This window comes from Myxocyprinus asiaticus, chromosome 3 (assembly GCF_019703515.2).
Source record: "Myxocyprinus asiaticus isolate MX2 ecotype Aquarium Trade chromosome 3, UBuf_Myxa_2, whole genome shotgun sequence".
NCBI classification, from domain to species: Eukaryota; Metazoa; Chordata; class Actinopteri; order Cypriniformes; family Catostomidae; genus Myxocyprinus; species Myxocyprinus asiaticus.
The window spans coordinates 15,696,597-15,714,481 of record NC_059346.1 but is presented as its reverse complement, the minus strand read 5'-3'; the positions used below and the strand labels follow the sequence as shown (position 1 = coordinate 15,714,481).

Here is a 17,885-nt window from a genome sequence, read left to right as displayed (position 1 = left end):
ATATAAATGTAAATTTTTTTTTTTCTTTTTCTTTTTTTCTGTTTGATCTGTTTGATGGAATAATCGAATACTATCTATTGGAGTGGATCCCTACACCAGCAGTTAATTACACATCCTATGGCTTTACAACACACACACAAGCACACAAAATCAGGCATACACTCACTCTCTACTCCTGTTTCTCCTCACCACCCTTCCTCCTACTCTCTCTCTCTCTCTCCCTTTCTGATGTTGTTATTGTTGTTGACAGTGTGTCTCATGTCTAAATAGTTCTGTCTCTTCACTTTTACCCTTCACTCCCCTATCTCCTTTAATCCCTCTCTCTCCTTCCTCTCTTGTACATGTCCCATCTCTTGTGTATCAATTCATCCCATTCCCTTGTTTTCTGCCATCACTCCATCAATCGTTTGATTTTTCTCTATCCTTCCTCACGTTCACCCTTCACCTCTTATCCCCCCCCCCTTTTTTTTTATTTTCTTCCGTTTTGTCTTCACAGTCACTGTATCCATCAGATTCTAGACAGTGTTCATCATATTCATCAACATGACATTGTGCACAGGGACCTGAAGGTCAGTATGTAGCTCACACACTGCCTGTATATCGCCTGTCTGTTTGCCCCTACTTGCTCTTGTCCGTGTGTCTGTCTGTAGCTGTAGCCTGTCTGTCTGTCTGTGTATGGCATCATGGGCTTCCCTTAATCCAATGACTTGCTCCCCAGACTACCCAAATTCTTCCTGTGCTTGATCTTTAGCTTGATGATGTCATGCTCCTCAATACAGATGTACAGAACCTTTAAGGTGTCAAGGGTATTTTTGCCTGTAAACTTGGTGGTTTTTAGTTATTTGTTCCTTATTTTAATTTTGTTACTTTGTTGACAATTACTCCTGATGGTGTTATGACATTCAGATATGGTGTAGATCATGTGAGCCTCCTGCTCACTCTGTCCCATGTACATATATGACAAAATGCTGATAAAATCTGCTCATTGTAAAAACATGTTTGAAGGGTTTACATCCATAAACAGCAACTCAAGAATAATTGTCCACGTTTATATTAAATTAGCTTGTTTTTCTCAGGTATTTTCATGTCTTGGTAACCTCATTTACCAAGTCATTCACTAAGCTACCCAAATAACATTAAAGGTGTTTACATGTTAAGCGAAATCGGGGTAACATGCTGTGTGTTGAGGGTGACTACATGACCTTACCAGTGTCAGCTTACTACACATAAAGTAGTAGGTGCAAGATGTGTAAGTAGACATTCAGGGAGTGAATTTGTTAAGCAGTTGCGCCACTTCTGCGCCTGCTATTTCAGCGCCAAAACCTGCGACTTATTCAACTCTGGTGAATTCCCCCCTCAGTGTTTCTGTAAATTGTTAAAATGAAATGTTTAACAAACAAATTGTTGTTTGAGCTAGTCTGCATGCAATGAGTGGGATGGGTTAGAAATTACTACAAGAAACAAAAATGGACTATTCCTACAAGAAGGGACAGTGACAACCTAGTGCTACTGTTGAAGTACAAGCAAACAGATGTTGATATTGCTAGTGCGTTGACTGCTGAAGAATAAATAAATGGTATCTTGAAAAGAACTGTAGCTTGAAAAATTGATGCCATACAATGAAAAAGATAACTATTGTTTTTTTGTTTTTTTTTGCTCATTTTCAACCCATTCAGAATTATGCTCCGAAGACTGTTGCAACAGTCGGTTTCTTTTTGCTTCGTACTTTGTAGCTTTTGCATATTGACAACCTCGTCTAGCTTTGTTAGCCACTAGATAACGTTACCTTGGTGACATTTAAACCAGCAGCATTCACAACTATGTGCAATACATTGCAGAAAAACAAATGTTTAAATGGACAAGTCCCAAAGGAGCAGTTCACCCAAAAACCCATATTAATTTCCTTGGAACACAAAAGGAGATGTAAGGCAGAATGTTAGCATTAGTCACTATTCACTTGCATTGCATCTTTTTCCATGCATTGAAAGCAAATGGTTACTAAGGGAAGAAAGGTCATGTAGGTTTGGAACAAGAGTGAGAAAATCGTGACTTAAGTCATGAATTGCTTCTCTCTTATAAAGGGTGGAGAAAGAGACTCAGCTGTCAAATGCTGCAATATTTAGTGCTGTTAGTACAAGGCATAATGCTGGGATTATGTAAAGCAGCACAGTGAGTTAGTTGTTTTTTCTGTACACTTTTAGATGTACAAGTTTTAACATTCACCACTCTTCTGTAGAGTGGAGATGTGTGCTGAAACACAGTGACACTATACTTCCTGTTTCACCCCTACACACCCTCGCATACACTTTCACACAAACTCTCTCTCTCTATCTCTCACTCACACACACGCACACATCTCTTGCAGACCAGCCATGATCAGCAGCCGACATTGGAGGAGGTGTGAAGAGACACAAACACGCACATACACGCACACTTGTGCATCATGAATGCATAGAACCTTACATGTTCTTTATAAATATATTTGTATTCATTCTCATACATACTGTATACACAGTGCACAGCAGAGTAAACATAGAACAGATTCGCTCTCAGGAGTGGGTTTATTTAACATTCTGTCTGACACGCACTCAGCATGGTGTCCATATGATATGATCCGTGCTCTTTTAATGGGAGACATTTAGAAAGCAAATGGTGCACTTTAATTTACAGCCCTGAACTTTACACACATGCCAGTAAACTCATGCAGTGCACATGGATAATAATAATCACAGCTGTAAATTTATTTATGCAGCACTGTCCCTGTTAGTTATGCTATTCAAAATTCTTTATTAAAAATAAAATATGGGCATTGTGACATTTTAATGATGCTGTAAAATGGCTTTTAAAATCGACACCATATTTGATAAATATTTAATGAAGAGCATTTACAAAGAGAATAACACTGGACTCAAAATAGCTTCTTTTGCAATTTAATTTATTTTTTTTAATTTAAATTCAAAATTTGCCTTGGTTGGATAAATATGTCTGCAAAACAACAAAGTTGCAATTGCTAATTTGATTCCTGGATTGATAATGTCAGAAGCAAAGCTTTAATCCAAGAAAGAAAATAAATAAATACATATTGGTCTTGTTCACATTTAGTCTTGGAGTTTTTATCACTTTAAATGGCACAGTCTCAGTTCTGTCATTAACAGCCAGACTGGAATATCTGTTACATCTTAATTATATCTGTTTGAATTGTACATTTCCCCAAATCTTCACTAAGAATGACAAAATACATAAAAAAACCCCACTGAATTTCCTTTAAAAGAGAACATTGATATAGTATGCAGATGCAAGGATAAAATGTGTTATTCATTTGAATGAAATTATTGTCTTTTTATGTGCAGTGCTGTTGCTTAGAAGCGATTATGCAGCTTTTAAGAATTTGAAAACACAGTTTAAGGGAAAGTTCACCCAAAAATGAAAATTCTGTCCTCATTCACTAACCCTTATGTTGTTCCAAACCTGTATGACTTTCTTTTATTTCTTTCAACAAACAGAAAACAAGTTATTTAGGAGAATGATAGTCTCAGTCACCATTCATTTTCATTGGATGGCAAAAAGATGCAGTGAAAGTAATTGGTGACTAACCATAACAGTCTGCTTAAAGGTGCTGTAAAAGATTTTATTTTATTTTTTTTTTTTTCATGGAAAGGTATGTAAACAATTTTACTACTCCCTGAAAGATATTAATGAAATAAGTGTCCTGAGATATCTCACCAGTCTCTGTGACAGCTCTAGACTCTGTAAACAGTGGCTATGTTGCTCATAACAGTTGTTTGGTATCTTTGGAGTGCAGGGTTTTGGAAAAAAGGAGCTTGACTAATCCAGTGGCTCAGATTGTGGAAATTCAAGAACGGCTAAATTTGCTTACAGCACCTTTAAGATCTCCTTTTGTGTTCCACAGGAAAAAGTAGGCCATACAGGTTTGGAACGGCATGAGTAAATGATGACAGAATTTTCATTTTTGGGTGAACTTTCCTTTTAATGTCATTCAAAATGACACTATATCACTGTGACGAGGAGGAGGGCGTGGCCAGGCTGTGAGGATACACGGCCGGTGCTGAATCAGGTGATCAGCGGGAGAGCGAGATAAAGATGAGCCGGAGACGCCAGTTCGAGAGAGAGAGAGACGCACGTGTGTTTGTTTTATGTTAAGTTTTACATTTAAACTTTTTGACTGTTCAGCCTGTTCCCGCCGCCTCCTTACTATTACAGCGTGTGTCTCTCTCTTTTGAACTGCCGTTTCCGGCTCCCCTTTATCTCGCTCTCTGGCTGATCACCTGATTCAGCACCGGACGTGCGTCCTCGTGGCCCGGCCACTCCCTCCTCCTCGTCACAATCATGAACACACACATACAGGTGCATCTCAATAAATTAGAATGTCGTGGAAAAGTTCATTTATTTCAGTAATTCAACTCAAAATGTGAAACTCGTGTATTAAATAAATTCAATGCACACAGACTGAAGTAGTTTAAGTCTTTGGTTCTTTTAATTGTGATGATTTTGGCTCACATTTAACAAAAACCCACCAATTCACTATCTCAGAAAATTAGAATACATCATAAGATAAAAAAACATTTTTAGTGAATTGTTGGCTTCTGGAAAATATGTTCATTTACTGTGTATGTACTCAATACTTGGTAGGGGCTCCTTTTGCTTTAATTACTGCCTCAATTCGGCGTGGCATGGAGGTGATCAGTTTGTGGCACTGCTGAGGTGGTATGGAAGCCCAGGTTTCTTTGACAGTGGCCTTCAGCTCATCTGCATTTTTTGGTCTCTTGTTTCTCATTTTCCTCTTGACAATACCCCATAGATTCTCTATGGGGTTCAGGTCTGGTGAGTTTGCTGGCCAGTCAAGCACACCAACACCATGGTCATTTAACCAACTTTTGGTGCTTTTGGCAGTGTGGGCAGGTGCCAAATCCTGCTGGAAAATGAAATCAGCATCTTTAAAAAGCTGGTCAGCAGAAGGAAGCATGAAGTGCTCCAAAATGTCTTGGTAAACGGGTGCAGTGACTTTGGTTTTCAAAAAATACAATGGACCAACACCAGCAGATGACATTGCACCCCAAATCATCACTGACTGTGGAAACTTAACCCTGGACTTCAAGCAACTTGGGCTATGAGCTTCTCCACCCTTCCTCCAGACTCTAGGACCTTGGTTTCCAAATGAAATACAAAACTTGCTCTCATCTGAAAAGAGGACTTTGGACCACTGGGCAACAGTCCAGTTCTTCTTCTCCTTAGCCCAGGTAAGACGCCTCTGACGTTGTCTGTGGTTCTGGAGTGGCTTAACAAGAGGAATACAACAACTGTAGCCAAATTCCTTGACACGTCTGTGTGTGGTGGCTCTTGATGCCTTGACCCCAGCCTCAGTCCATTCCTTGTGAAGTTCACCCAAATTCTTGAATCGATTTTGCTTGACAATTCTCATAAGGCTGTGGTTCTCTCGGTTGGTTGTGCATCTTTTTCTTCCACACTTTTTCCTTCCACTCAACTTTCTGTTAACATGCTTGGATACAGCACTCTGTGAACAGCCAGCTTCTTTGGCAATGAATGTTTGTGGCTTACCCTCCTTGTGAAGGGTGTCAATGATTGTCTTCTGGACAACTGTCAGATCAGCAGTCTTCCCCATGATTGTGTAGCCTAGTGAACCAAACTGAGAGACCATTTTGAAGGCTCAGGAAACCTTTGCAGGTGTTCTGAGTTGATTAGCTGATTGGCATGTCACCATATTCTAATTTTTTGAGATAGTGAATTGGTGGGTTTTTGTTAAATGTGAGCCAAAATCATCACAATTAAAAGAACCAAAGACTTAAACTACTTCAGTCTGTGTGCATTGAATTTATTTAATACACGAGTTTCACATTTTGAGTTGAATTACTGAAATAAATGAACTTTTCCATGACATTCTAATTTATTGAGATGCACCTGTACACTGCTCTCTCACTTCAGCAAATAAACACTCTCTTTCACTGTTCACACTCCATGCAGTGTAACAAAAAAGAACACCTCCTGTCTTGGCTTTATATTTCCAATATTGAATGCTTTGACGCAAGGAATGTGCTGTATATTGGAATACCTTTGACCTAGAAATCCATTTACGGCATTAATTGATTTACACAACTGATATCACCTCCACACCCGACATCTGTGACACTCAGTGTGTTATCACTTGGGTGTCAGATATAGTCCCAGGCTTGTAAAATAGCAAAACCTGAATGCCTTTCGCCTGGCGAACCCATGCATGGCAACATGCAGGGGTCTCTTGGCAACCAGCTCACATGCGTTTGTGCACGTGTTGCTGCTACACTGCTTAACACACACCTCCCAACACACACTGCAATCACATTGCACTCTCATAGCTCTCATATCTATCAAAGACACCATAAATATCCTGCTGTGTAGCCATCGCTCTGTATGATTTACACTATACTGGGTTGATTTCCGAGAGTCACTACCGTAGACTGCTATTTATGCAGTCTGTAAATATATCCATCTGTTTATCGTCTGATTTACCTCTTTTATACTGAATCTTGACCCACAACAACTGTATCCATTTTACAGTAAATCAAAGCATTGTATGTTAGATTCATGTTGCTTTCTATTGTATGCTTTCTGACATTTTGGCCGATACGATAATTCATTATATTTGTAGGCCGTTCGCTGATATATTTGCTGATAAATCTAAATCTGGATATAAATCAACATTCTGTGTGCCTGATTACAAAAACAAAAGGCTCAGTTTATAAAGCCAGAAAACAAAGGAACCTGCAAGGAAACATCTAAATATTTATTTTCCCACAACCATTTACCAAATGTAGCCTACTTTTAACCAGAAAAATATATAAATGTTACATTCCTATGGCCAACTTTTTTTTTTTTATTTAAAGCCCTTGATGAGTGAGCTACTTTTATAAATACAGTTCATTGCACTTAATTCAACTTGTAAAAAGACTACAATAAGGAATGCAAACAAGTCTCAAACTCTAACATTATTAAATGCTTTAACATAAAATAAAAAAAGCAAGAAAAACAAAATGCAGTGTTTACTCAGATCCAAGATGGTCTTCTAAAGCAAAGTCTGCTGCATGCTGACTTGCCACGTCATGCAGAAGGCACCAATCAAAATCCTCATGATGAGGAGTGTGCCTGAAAAAGCCATAATTTATTGCCTTTAATATATTGGCCTAATTTTCTTATCGGACGATAACTGTTAAATTCACATTTATCGGCCTACAATGATATGGCCGCCGATGGCATCCCTACTTTAATACATCTGTAAAATAAGTGTTCATTTAAATTCAGGATTTGTTCTTATTTACTATCATTGAATTGTCTAGCAATGTCAAGCAGTTCTTTCTAGTAAATTGCCAAGTTTTGCAGTGGTTTAATGAGACAAATCCTACATATGTTGACAAAAGGAAAATAATATAAACTATCTAGAACTCTCTATAAGCACAATGCGTTGCCTCCATATGTTAGTTTGGAAAGCTACTATATAGCCTGTTTACCTAGCTCATATTTCTGAAAATATAAAGCCTTAACTTTCAAGGGAATGTTTTGCTGTCCAGCCTATAAGTGCTAAAGTCAAACTGTAGTTTTGTAGTTTTGTTTAATTAATAATGGGGTTTTTATTCTGGTTGATTTGCGATAAAATGTGACTATATGGAGGCAAAGCTTGAGTCTAAAGAGATGCCCCGCCCCCTCACTGATACAGTTTACCATTTCACCTGCCCCAAATACCCCAATGCCCTTGGCCTGTGCACGAGAATGTAATGCTGCTCAGACTAACCTGCGCCCCCCTGCTGTTTGCATGCAGTCATTGCATCCAGCAGATCCTGGAGGCGGTGCTTCACTGCCATCAAATGGGTGTGGTGCACCGAGACCTGAAGGTAAGTGACAAGTGTCATGTCATCGCTGTCCTTAAAGTGTGTGAACATTTGTGTGCTCATAAAACGTACGTATTTAGTCAGCGAAAAATATGTGCCTATCACTGTGTGGATTTGAAGGTATATTTTTGTTTCGCTGATAAAATGTTGCTTAACAGAACTCCGAATTGTATAGAGCTGTTCAGCTGTGATGTCAATTTGTAGGTGAAACTGGAAGTCTAATTCGCCATGGGTTCCATCTGGATTTTCCTTGGGGTTTTTAAAAAAAGTAATAAAAAAAAAATATATATATATATATATTATTATTATTATTATTATTATTATTTTTATTTTATTTTTTAAAGTAAAATAACATCTGTGGTAAACATTACTTGACGATATGTGGACGTTTTGATCTAAAACATAAATTATACACAGTCATACCTCAAACGTGAATGTTGAAGCCGCTGTGTATTAAAAAACGTTTGTAATTCAATACGGCTTCAAAATTCAAAGTTTGAGGTATATGTGTGTAATTTACTGTGTTTAAGAACAAAACCTCCACGTGTCGTCAAGTAATTATTTACCACAGACCTTATTTTCTTCATAAGTTGAAAAACCCCATTATGAAAATCTAGAGGGAACCCATGGCAAATTCTCTTCCTGGTTTTTGGACTACAACCTTAACAGCTTTATTGGAGGTCAGTCCGATTTCGTACAGTGATAGTGCAAGGTATGTGTTGCTGTGTGTGGGTGTCATGAATGTTCAGGTAAGACTACACCAATTGGAAAGAGTTCAAGAATTTATTGGAACTACAGAACATTTTAAAGTGGTTCTAAATTTGTTGCAAAGTAATTCTCTGCAGTCTATTACAACAGTGGATGTTTGTTGCTAATTTTTATTTTTCAGTAAAAGACATCTCCTTGTCATGGTCCTAAAAATATCGTGTTTTAAGAGAACTTCCACTAAATAGTCTTATTGTAGAGTATAAGAAATAGAAGTAGACCAAATTGAATCATAAAAAAACTCTTACTTTCTAAATTGCTCTTATTGACTTCTATTTTAATTGCAATTCCCCATAAACCCTTCTAAAGTCCAGAGAGTCAGTGTAGGCATCAGGGTGTTTGTCCTAGACCAGTTGTCATGTCCAGGTTTGAGTGCACTGCAATGCCATTTTATGGCTCCTCTCTGACCTCTGACCTTCTCTAACATGCAGTGTGCTTCTCAGAAGTGTGGTCCCTTGACATAATTCAGTTGATGTCATGCTACCTAGCATGTATTGTAGTGTGTACTGGCCAAACTCTAGCCTAGGATGCTTAAGAATCTTACTTAACCTTTTCAGATGAACTTAAGCTTCTCAGCCATAATTAGTGCTTAGTGATTTGTATTACCGATTTGTCAGTGAAGAGGGTGATACTTACAAAAAAAAAACACTTACAAAATGCTAAATGCATGCTGCACGTGTTTTTCTCTTTGTAGAAAGTCAAATCCTTTTGTTTTTTCTTGTTAATTTTTCTGACCATGGTTTGCTTGTTTGTTTTGTACATGCATGCATTTGTGGTTTGATTATGACTTTTATATATTTAATGTGTCTCTGCACAAGTCCGTTTGTCAGAAAAAGGTTATGTGTAATATAACATTTTAGTTATATATAAGATATATATATATAAGTTTCGCTTTGAGTTTGTACAAAACATGCTAAATTAAATTCATGTTTATTTCAACAAATGTGTGACCACAAGGTGCTTCGATATGATTGAATCTGTAGTACATTCACCCAATATACATTTGGATTAAAGGGATAGTTCACACAAACATTTAAATTCTGTCATTTACTTACTCTAATGTTGTTCCAAACCCCTGTGACTTGCTCTCTTTAATAGGACGTCTCAATTTACCATTCAGTTTCATTGCATCTTTTATCTATATAATGAAAGTGAATGGTGACTGAAGCTCGTGTTCAACGGAAAAAAGTAAGCCATACGTGTTTGGAACAACATGAGAGTGAGTGCATGAAGACAGAATTTTAATTTTTGGGTGAACTGTCCATTTAGAACTTTGTACATAATGTCAATGTAGCAACATCCAGTAGATACAGACAAAGCAACAATGATATTTCTAAAATCCACAGCAGGCAAACAGTGTTGCAGTGGTACGTACTTTACCCTGGCAGTACCAACACACTAGTTTCCCGGTATCAGTGTCTACCCACACTGGACTGACCTTTTGAGTTGTGGCCTGTAGCACGCGCTCCTCCACAGCGGGAATCTGAGTGAGCATGACAGGAATGCCACTGCCAAAAGAGCAGAGATCCTGTGCACACATACAGACATTCGTAAATGCTCTCATAAATGCATCTGCCCTCTTAAAGAGCACAGGACCAGTTACATATACAAATAGAAACACATGCTTTTGCTACAGTATATGCACTTGCATTTCAAAGAATCCATGAAATCGCTTGATGATCGCAGTTTTCTGTCCTGTGTTGACGTTTCCTTTTGAAACAAGGCATTTAGGCTACATCCACATTAATCCGGATACATTTGAAAATGGCGTTTTCATTTTCGAAACGCTCTCCGTTTAAGCATTTTCCAAAAGTTGCTTGTCCACACTGATATTTCAGTTTTTCTTTGTAATACATTTGCATAGTTATCACAAATCTGTTTTTTTCTTTGTCATTATGGGGTAGATTGATGTTGAAAAAAATACTTTAAAGCATTTTAGCGTAAGGCTGCAACAAAACAAAATGTGAAAAAAATGAAGTGGTCTGAATACTTTCTGAATGCACTGTATGTATGATGAAGATCGTACAATGTAACATTTATCATTAACAATGCTATCAAAGAGCAGGCACAATAATGCTGCTACAACATAGGCAACCATCTTGATTTATTTGGATTGAATCAGTCACATGACTGCATCACATGACAACAAATACGTCATTGTTTTCAGTTATCTCCATTTTCCCTATCCACATTACAATGTGAAGACTGCATTTTAAAATGTATCCGCCAGGGAGAGTGTTTTCGAAAAGCTAAATTTTCGCTGTCAAAAACACCTCAGTTTTAATGGAAAAAGTGTGGATGTGGCCTTAGTCGGGACATATCGAAGGGTTTGTCCTTTATTTTAAAAATAGCTAGTAGGGTTTAGTTCCATCACAGATGTGATTCACATTTGATTGGGCAAAAATTTGGATATGCCTGTGAGTTAAGATGCTTCATCAATATTTTTGGTCCATTTTCTCAGAATAGAAATACTGCAAATTTGAAATGCGTATAATCTGCTAAAAGATAATGTTGTCAACGTTTAGGAGTACGCCAGCATATAAACGGCCTCAAATCTAATACACATGGACTAAAGGCCACAAAACTTCTATTTTGATTTCAATTTCTTTACAGTTACTATGTTACTATGTATTTTTTAGATTCTTTGCTGTAGCAATGTGAAGCCATGCTGGTGTGAGATTTTTGCTAAAAAGAACAGTCATGGATTTTACTGCAGGGGATATATATATATACACACACACACACACACACACACACATTTATGATGGAGCATTGGAGAATGATTTTGACAGATTCTTCTCTGTCAGATTAATTCTCAGAGGGAGCTGTTCATCAAAATTGCTCCCACTGTTGAGCTTTAAGGCTTGGATTAGCTCCTGGTGTTCCAGCCCTCGGAAGAGTGCGAGTTTAACCTCTTTTTGAAACAGTCTGCATTAGCAATGCCACATGAGGACTGCCTTGACATTATATGAGTTTTGAGGCAAATTTAAGGACATTCTAGTTAAGGAATAGTGGTGAGCAGGCAAGCTTAAGAAATAAGGTACAAGGGACCATAATTCATTATGAATATGGTCACTGCTAAAGGTTGTTTTTTTGGCACGACGTGTAGCCACTCTTTAGTCAAGACTATTTTCACAGTATAGCATGGCATCTTATTGTCTATATAAAACTTTGATGTATACAGTATAAAACTTAATATAAATACAATATTAACAGCCCAAATTTCCATTAAATCATTAATTTATTAAATAAATTTAAGTGCCATTCTTCCCCTACAATTCCCTGACTGAATGTCTTTCTATGTGCGGTATATCTTATTGCTGTTATTATATCGAACATTTTTATCATAACTGAAATGCTGCTTTGGCCAATAGGCACCCAGGACCTGAAGTATTTGCTTTATAATGAGTTATGGAACCAGCTGAACATTAGGTTCTTCTGTAGGTTCTTAAAATGTAGGCTGAATTTCCTGTTATTACAGTACTTGCATAACAATGCTGTGAAATATTGCAGGGAAATTATGTCTCTCCGTATATGTATGGATAGACAGAGAACTAGAGAGGAATGTTGATCTTAGAATCACCCTACATTGCAATGCAGGAAAAGGTGCTTCAGATGTCACTATCTGCTGCAGTGCTTAAGGTGTGTGTATTTGTTTTTTTAGCCAGCCCTTACAGAGTTGCAGCCATTGTAATACAACTCTCTCTGTGTGTATGCGCACACTGTGGAAGTATTGGGAGGCACTAGAGGGGATATCACATTATAAGCATCCTTCACTGACAGAGAATAATGAGGCTAGATAATCTGGGTCAGTCATGAGGAAAACAAACACTTTCTTGTTATCAGTGAAGAAAAAAATGCCTTCATTATGTTTCATTTAGAAGCATTCTGCAGTTCAGTTAGAAAGTTCTGCAGCTACAGTCAGTTTTCGACTGGTGATTCATTATTTTGTAATACAGTCATGGTTATGTTGACTTTATTTTTAACATGCTCTCAGGTTTGTTGAGAGTGATTGTATGTAATTTTAGAACTGGTGCTGGTGATGGTTTTATGCTTTGAACATGTGAGAGAAATCTGACTATCTATTCTTGTATTGAAGTGTGTGTAGGGAAATTTAGTAGTGTAAATGTACACGGTATGTATTAAAGTGCCTGCGTACCTTCACCAATAATATGTAGAAATTGTATAATGGAATTAGCCATGTTCGACCTCCATTATAAGAAGGATAAATGACAAATAATCAGATTAGAAATCTGAATAAAGATTCTCCACCATTTAAAATGTACAACAGACTTATTGTATCCGATCACAAGTAATATGTACGAAATTAGCTTAAGGGAATTATGATTAATTCACTCATTGAAAGAATTACAGTATACATCTTATCACTCAGCCAGAGTTGATATGACGCAGCTGTGAACTCTTTAGAGTAATACTATTCTCATTAAGGTTGCTCCGATCAGGATTTTTGGGGCCGATCACTGATTGCTGGAAGCAGTATCGGCCGATACCGATCACGGGGTCTATTTGAAGCCTTCTGTTTATCAAGTAGCATTATTTACAGTATTTATTTAACTATTCTTAACAACAATATACATTAAGTATTAAAATAAGGAGATGATAAAATATCATGAATTGACATCTGTTTATTTATTGGCAGGAAACATGTACAACATATTCCACTCCCTCTCTTAGAGACACAGCTTAAAACATAGCAGCCTATGCTTGATTATTAAGAACAGCTTAGAGCTTAACAAATATAGCTTTCCTATGGAATAAATTACAAAAACAGAACAAACAATGTCTTTATAAATTTACTTCAGCTTTAGACTATAAAAACTGCAACAAAATAGGCTATAGCCAAAATATTGTTTCAAGTCAGTCAGCCCTCAATTTTTCTCTGCATTTAGGAGATAAAGGACCACAGGCAATAAAGTGCACAACAAGAAAAAAACAAAACAAAAAACTTACACCTCCATATCTGTATCTATCTATTTGTCACTTTAACTCACTTCACAGGGCAGGCCTAACAAGCCAGGCCCATTGCAAGTTCACATCTCTTGGGATGTCAAGAAATGCAGCTGACACCAACAGAGCCGCAGCTGCACTGTCATGATGGCTTTTGCAACATGAGTCAATGATAAACTCTTGAGTAGCCGCTTTTTGTTCTGGAAAGCTCAGGGAGTTTTTGTGGGCTTTAAGAGGGGTAGAGAGGAGTAGAGAGAGGGAGAGTGGGGTAGAGAAGTAGAGAGGGGGATAGAGATAAGTAGATTCCTATCTCCCAAAGCTTACAACTAAAGCATCAATGGCAGATTTTTCTTTATAAATATAAGCATCTCTGAATTTTTGGCAGACAGCTTGTTCCTCTTCTCATCTACAGTATTCCCTGCTGTGCTAAAAAGTCACTCACAATCTACACTTGTGCACGGTGCACAGAGGTAGGCTCCTGATGCTTGTGAGAGAGCAGGAAAACGGCTTTTATTGTCCTGCCAAAAAACAAGTTGCTGTCCGCTCCGTGGGATAACTGGCTCCGATAGGTAGAGGTTAATCTGCGATGATGTTGAGCTGCTGATGTCACTACCACCATGTTCCCCATCTTCATCCAACAACTCAACATACATAGCATGCAAGGAGCCAGCTCCTGGTACTTTCTCTGTGGGCTCGGAGCCGCTAGCTGCCAAACTCGCCTCACCATACTGCTACTCCAGTCAAGTGGCCAGGACATCAGAAAGCAGCCCACATATCTGGGGATTGAGTGTGTCAGGGAAATATCTGTCTTTATACCTTTTTATTAACAAGAAAAACAAAACATGAAAAAAAAAATCAATCAGAAATAATTTATTGATCGCCAAGGGGAAATTGGGTTAAGTTACAGTTGCTCCATTCTAGAAAATAGGGTGACCATATGTCCTCTATTTCCCAGACATGTCCTCTTTTTCGGACCTTAAAATTTGCCTAAATGTCCGGGATTCGGCTTTAGTTGCATTGATGTGCATCTGGCCTAATACTTCATTGTGTGTGCACGCATATTTGCATTGCTTTAACCCCTCTTTGCAAGTCCCGCCTTCTCGCACACCAATTGATCAATTATAAGATGCTTGCATCAACTATTGGCCAAATTCCTGCTTGTCAATCTCTCCACGAATGCGCAAAGCGCTGTTGTGTTCTGCATCAAACAGTTGCTTGACAGTAAATGAAACAATGCCCAAACGACAGTGCAAATTTACAGAAGATTTGCACAAAAAATTCCCATGCTTTCGTCCAGGTCGAGATCCGTGGGAAGCAGAATGTATGACATGTAAAGCTGGCACTTACAGGTGCATCTCAATAAATTAGAATGTCGTGGAAAAGTTCATTTATTTCAGTAATTCAACTCAAATTGTGAAACTCGTGTATTAAATAAATTCAATGCACACAGACTGAAGTAGTTTAAGTCTTTGGTTCTTTTAATTGTGATGATTTTGGCTCACATTTAACAAAAACCCACCAATTCACTAAATCAAAAAATTAGAATATGGTAACATGCCAATCAGCTAATCAACTCAAAACACCTGCAAAGGTTTCCTGAGCCTTCAAAATGGTCTCTCAGTTTGGTTCACTAGGCTACACAATCATGGGGAAGACTGCTGATCTGACAGTTGTCCAGAAGACAATCATTGACACCCTTCACAAGGAGGGTAAGCCACAAACATTCATTGCCAAAGAAGCTGGCTGTTCACAGAGTGCTGTATCCAAGCATGTTAATAGAAAGTTGAGTGGAAGGAAAAAGTGTGGAAGAAAAAGATGCACAACCAACCGAGAGAACCACAGCCTTATGAGAATTGTCAAGCAAAATCGATTCAAGAATTTGGGTGAACTTCACAAGGAATGGACTGAGGCTGGGGTCAAGGCATCAAGAGCCACCACACACAGACGTGTCAAGGAATTTGGTTACAGTTGTTGTATTCCTCTTGTTAAGCCACTCTTGAACCACAGACAACATCAGAGGTGTCTTACCTGGGCTAAGGAGAAGAAGAACTGGACTGTTGCCCAGTGGTCCAAAGTCCTCTTTTCAGATGAGAGCAAGTTTTGTATTTCATTTGGAAACCAAGGTCCTAGAGTCTGGAGGAAGGGTGGATAAGCTCATAGCCCAAGTTGCTTGAAGTCCAGTGTTAAGTTTCCACAGTCTGTGATGATTTGGGGTGCAATGTCATCTGCTGGTGTTGGTCCATTGTGTTTTTTGAAAACCAAAGTCACTGCACCCGTTTACCAAGAAATTTTGGAGCACTTCATGCTTCCTTCTGCTGACCAGCTTTTTAAAGATGCTGATTTCATTTTCCAGCAGGATTTGGCACCTGCCCACACTGCCAAAAGCACCAAAAGTTGGTTAAATGACCATGGTGTTGGTGTGCTTGACTGGCCAGCAAACTCACCAGACCTGAACCCCATAGAGAATCTATGGGTATTGTCAAGAGGAAAATGAGAAACAAGAGACCAAAAAATGCAGATGAGCTGAAGGCCACTGTCAAAGAAACTTGGGCTTCCATACCACCTCAGCAGTGCCACAAACTGATCACCTGCATGCCACGCCGAATTGAGGCAGTAATTAAAGCAAAAGGAGCTCCTACCAAGTATTGAGTACATATACAGTAAATGAACATAATTTCCAGAAGGCCAACAATTCACTAAAACAATTTTTTTTATTGGTTTTATGATGTATTCTAATTTTTTGAGATAGTGAATTGGTGGGTTTTTGTTAAATGTGAGCCAAAATCATCACAATTAAAAGAACCAAAGACTTAAACTACTTCAGTCTGTGTGCATTGAATTTATTTAATACACGAGTTTCACAATTTGAGTTGAATTACTGAAATAAATGAACTTTTCCACGACATTCTAATTTATTGAGATGCACCTGTATGTGTCAGTTGCTAATAAAGGTGCAAGTGATTTAGAAGCACACATTAGCTCTGCGAAGCATAAAGGTTCAGCAAAAGGTGAAAGTTCATCAAGTAAATTAACGAACTACTTTTTGAATGGACATTCAAAAAATGTTGGAAATTTGTATTTATTTATTTATATATATTTATGTTATGCTACTAGAGTGTTTTTTTCACTGTATTAAAGTTTGCATTCATAGTAGCACTGTTTTGAACCCTGTTATTCCAGCTGGACACACACACACGCACACACACACAGGAATGTGAAGAATGTGGGAATTAAGTTTTCTCACCTCGGATCGAGCACTGTAGCGATGGTATACAAGCGCTCAGATTCAATGTCACTGAATCTGTTCTTGACCGCTTCCAACAACTTGGCGTTCAAAGTTTTTACACCATGGTCAGTCTCTACTGTTTTCTCAAGAAGACGAGTTAAAGCTCTGATGGTATAACATCTGCAGCCGATGCAGTTGATGAGCTGATCTGTTGCATGAGCTCTTCAAATGGGGTGAGTAGAGAAATCATGTTTTCCACCAATTTCCACTGGCTGCCAGTGAACATGGAAGGCAAGTCATAGTCAGCTCCATAAGCACACAGGGCACGTTTCTGTTCCAGCAGACTCTGTAGCATATATTCAGTACTGTTCCACCTGGTAGGTACATCTTGCTGTAGCCTCTTGATAGGCTGGCTAAGTTGTTTCTGAATACTTTGAAGTTGGGAGTAGGTAAGCTGGGAGTGTTTGAAATGACCGATCCATCTTCCAGAGGCTATTATATCAGCGATGCTGCGTTGTGACAAAACTCCTTTGGCCACGACGAGCTGGAGTGTATGAGCCATGCACAGCAGGCTGGGTAGATGCGCATCCCTCATGGCCTTCACCATGTTCTTGGCATTATCCCTTAGAATAACGTGCACTTTTTCCTTCGGGATTCCCCATGCTCGAAACATGTCGCTGAATGCGGAAGCAAGAGCCTTCACGGTGTGTGACCCTGAAAACTCTTGAGAATGAAGAACAACTTTATGTATTTCGAAGTTTTGATTAATAAACTGCGCAGTTAGGCTCAACTTGGACATGGGACATACACTTGAACTCCAAATGTCACTTGTGAAATTGATTGATGTGATGTTGTCCTTCATAAGGCTGTCGACATGTGTAAACACTGTTTGGTATAACTGCGGCAGGCATACATCAGTGAAATATTTACGCCCTGGCAGAGTGTAGCGTGAACCAAGTAGGACATGAAACGCCGGAACCCTTCATCTTCCACAATAGACAGCGGCTGGTGATCAAGGCATATGAATT

General features: G+C 38.5%; 1 protein-coding gene across 28 annotated transcripts in view; it reads left to right on the top strand.

Annotated features, from left to right (window-relative positions):
• The window catches only part of LOC127419600 (calcium/calmodulin-dependent protein kinase type II subunit beta-like), a 114,791-nt gene that overhangs the window by 31,107 nt on the left and 65,799 nt on the right, over positions 1-17,885 (top strand). For 21 of the 28 annotated variants that reach the window (XM_051661315.1, XM_051661199.1, XM_051661325.1 and 18 more), the window contains exon 6: positions 497-569. In XM_051661315.1, coding sequence (XP_051517275.1) covers positions 497-569 — 73 coding nt within the window. Of the gene's footprint in view, positions 1-496; positions 570-7,828; positions 7,902-17,885 lie in introns of all 28 variants that reach the window. The other 7 variants (XM_051661334.1, XM_051661307.1, XM_051661344.1 and 4 more) reach the window with 1 other exon arrangement.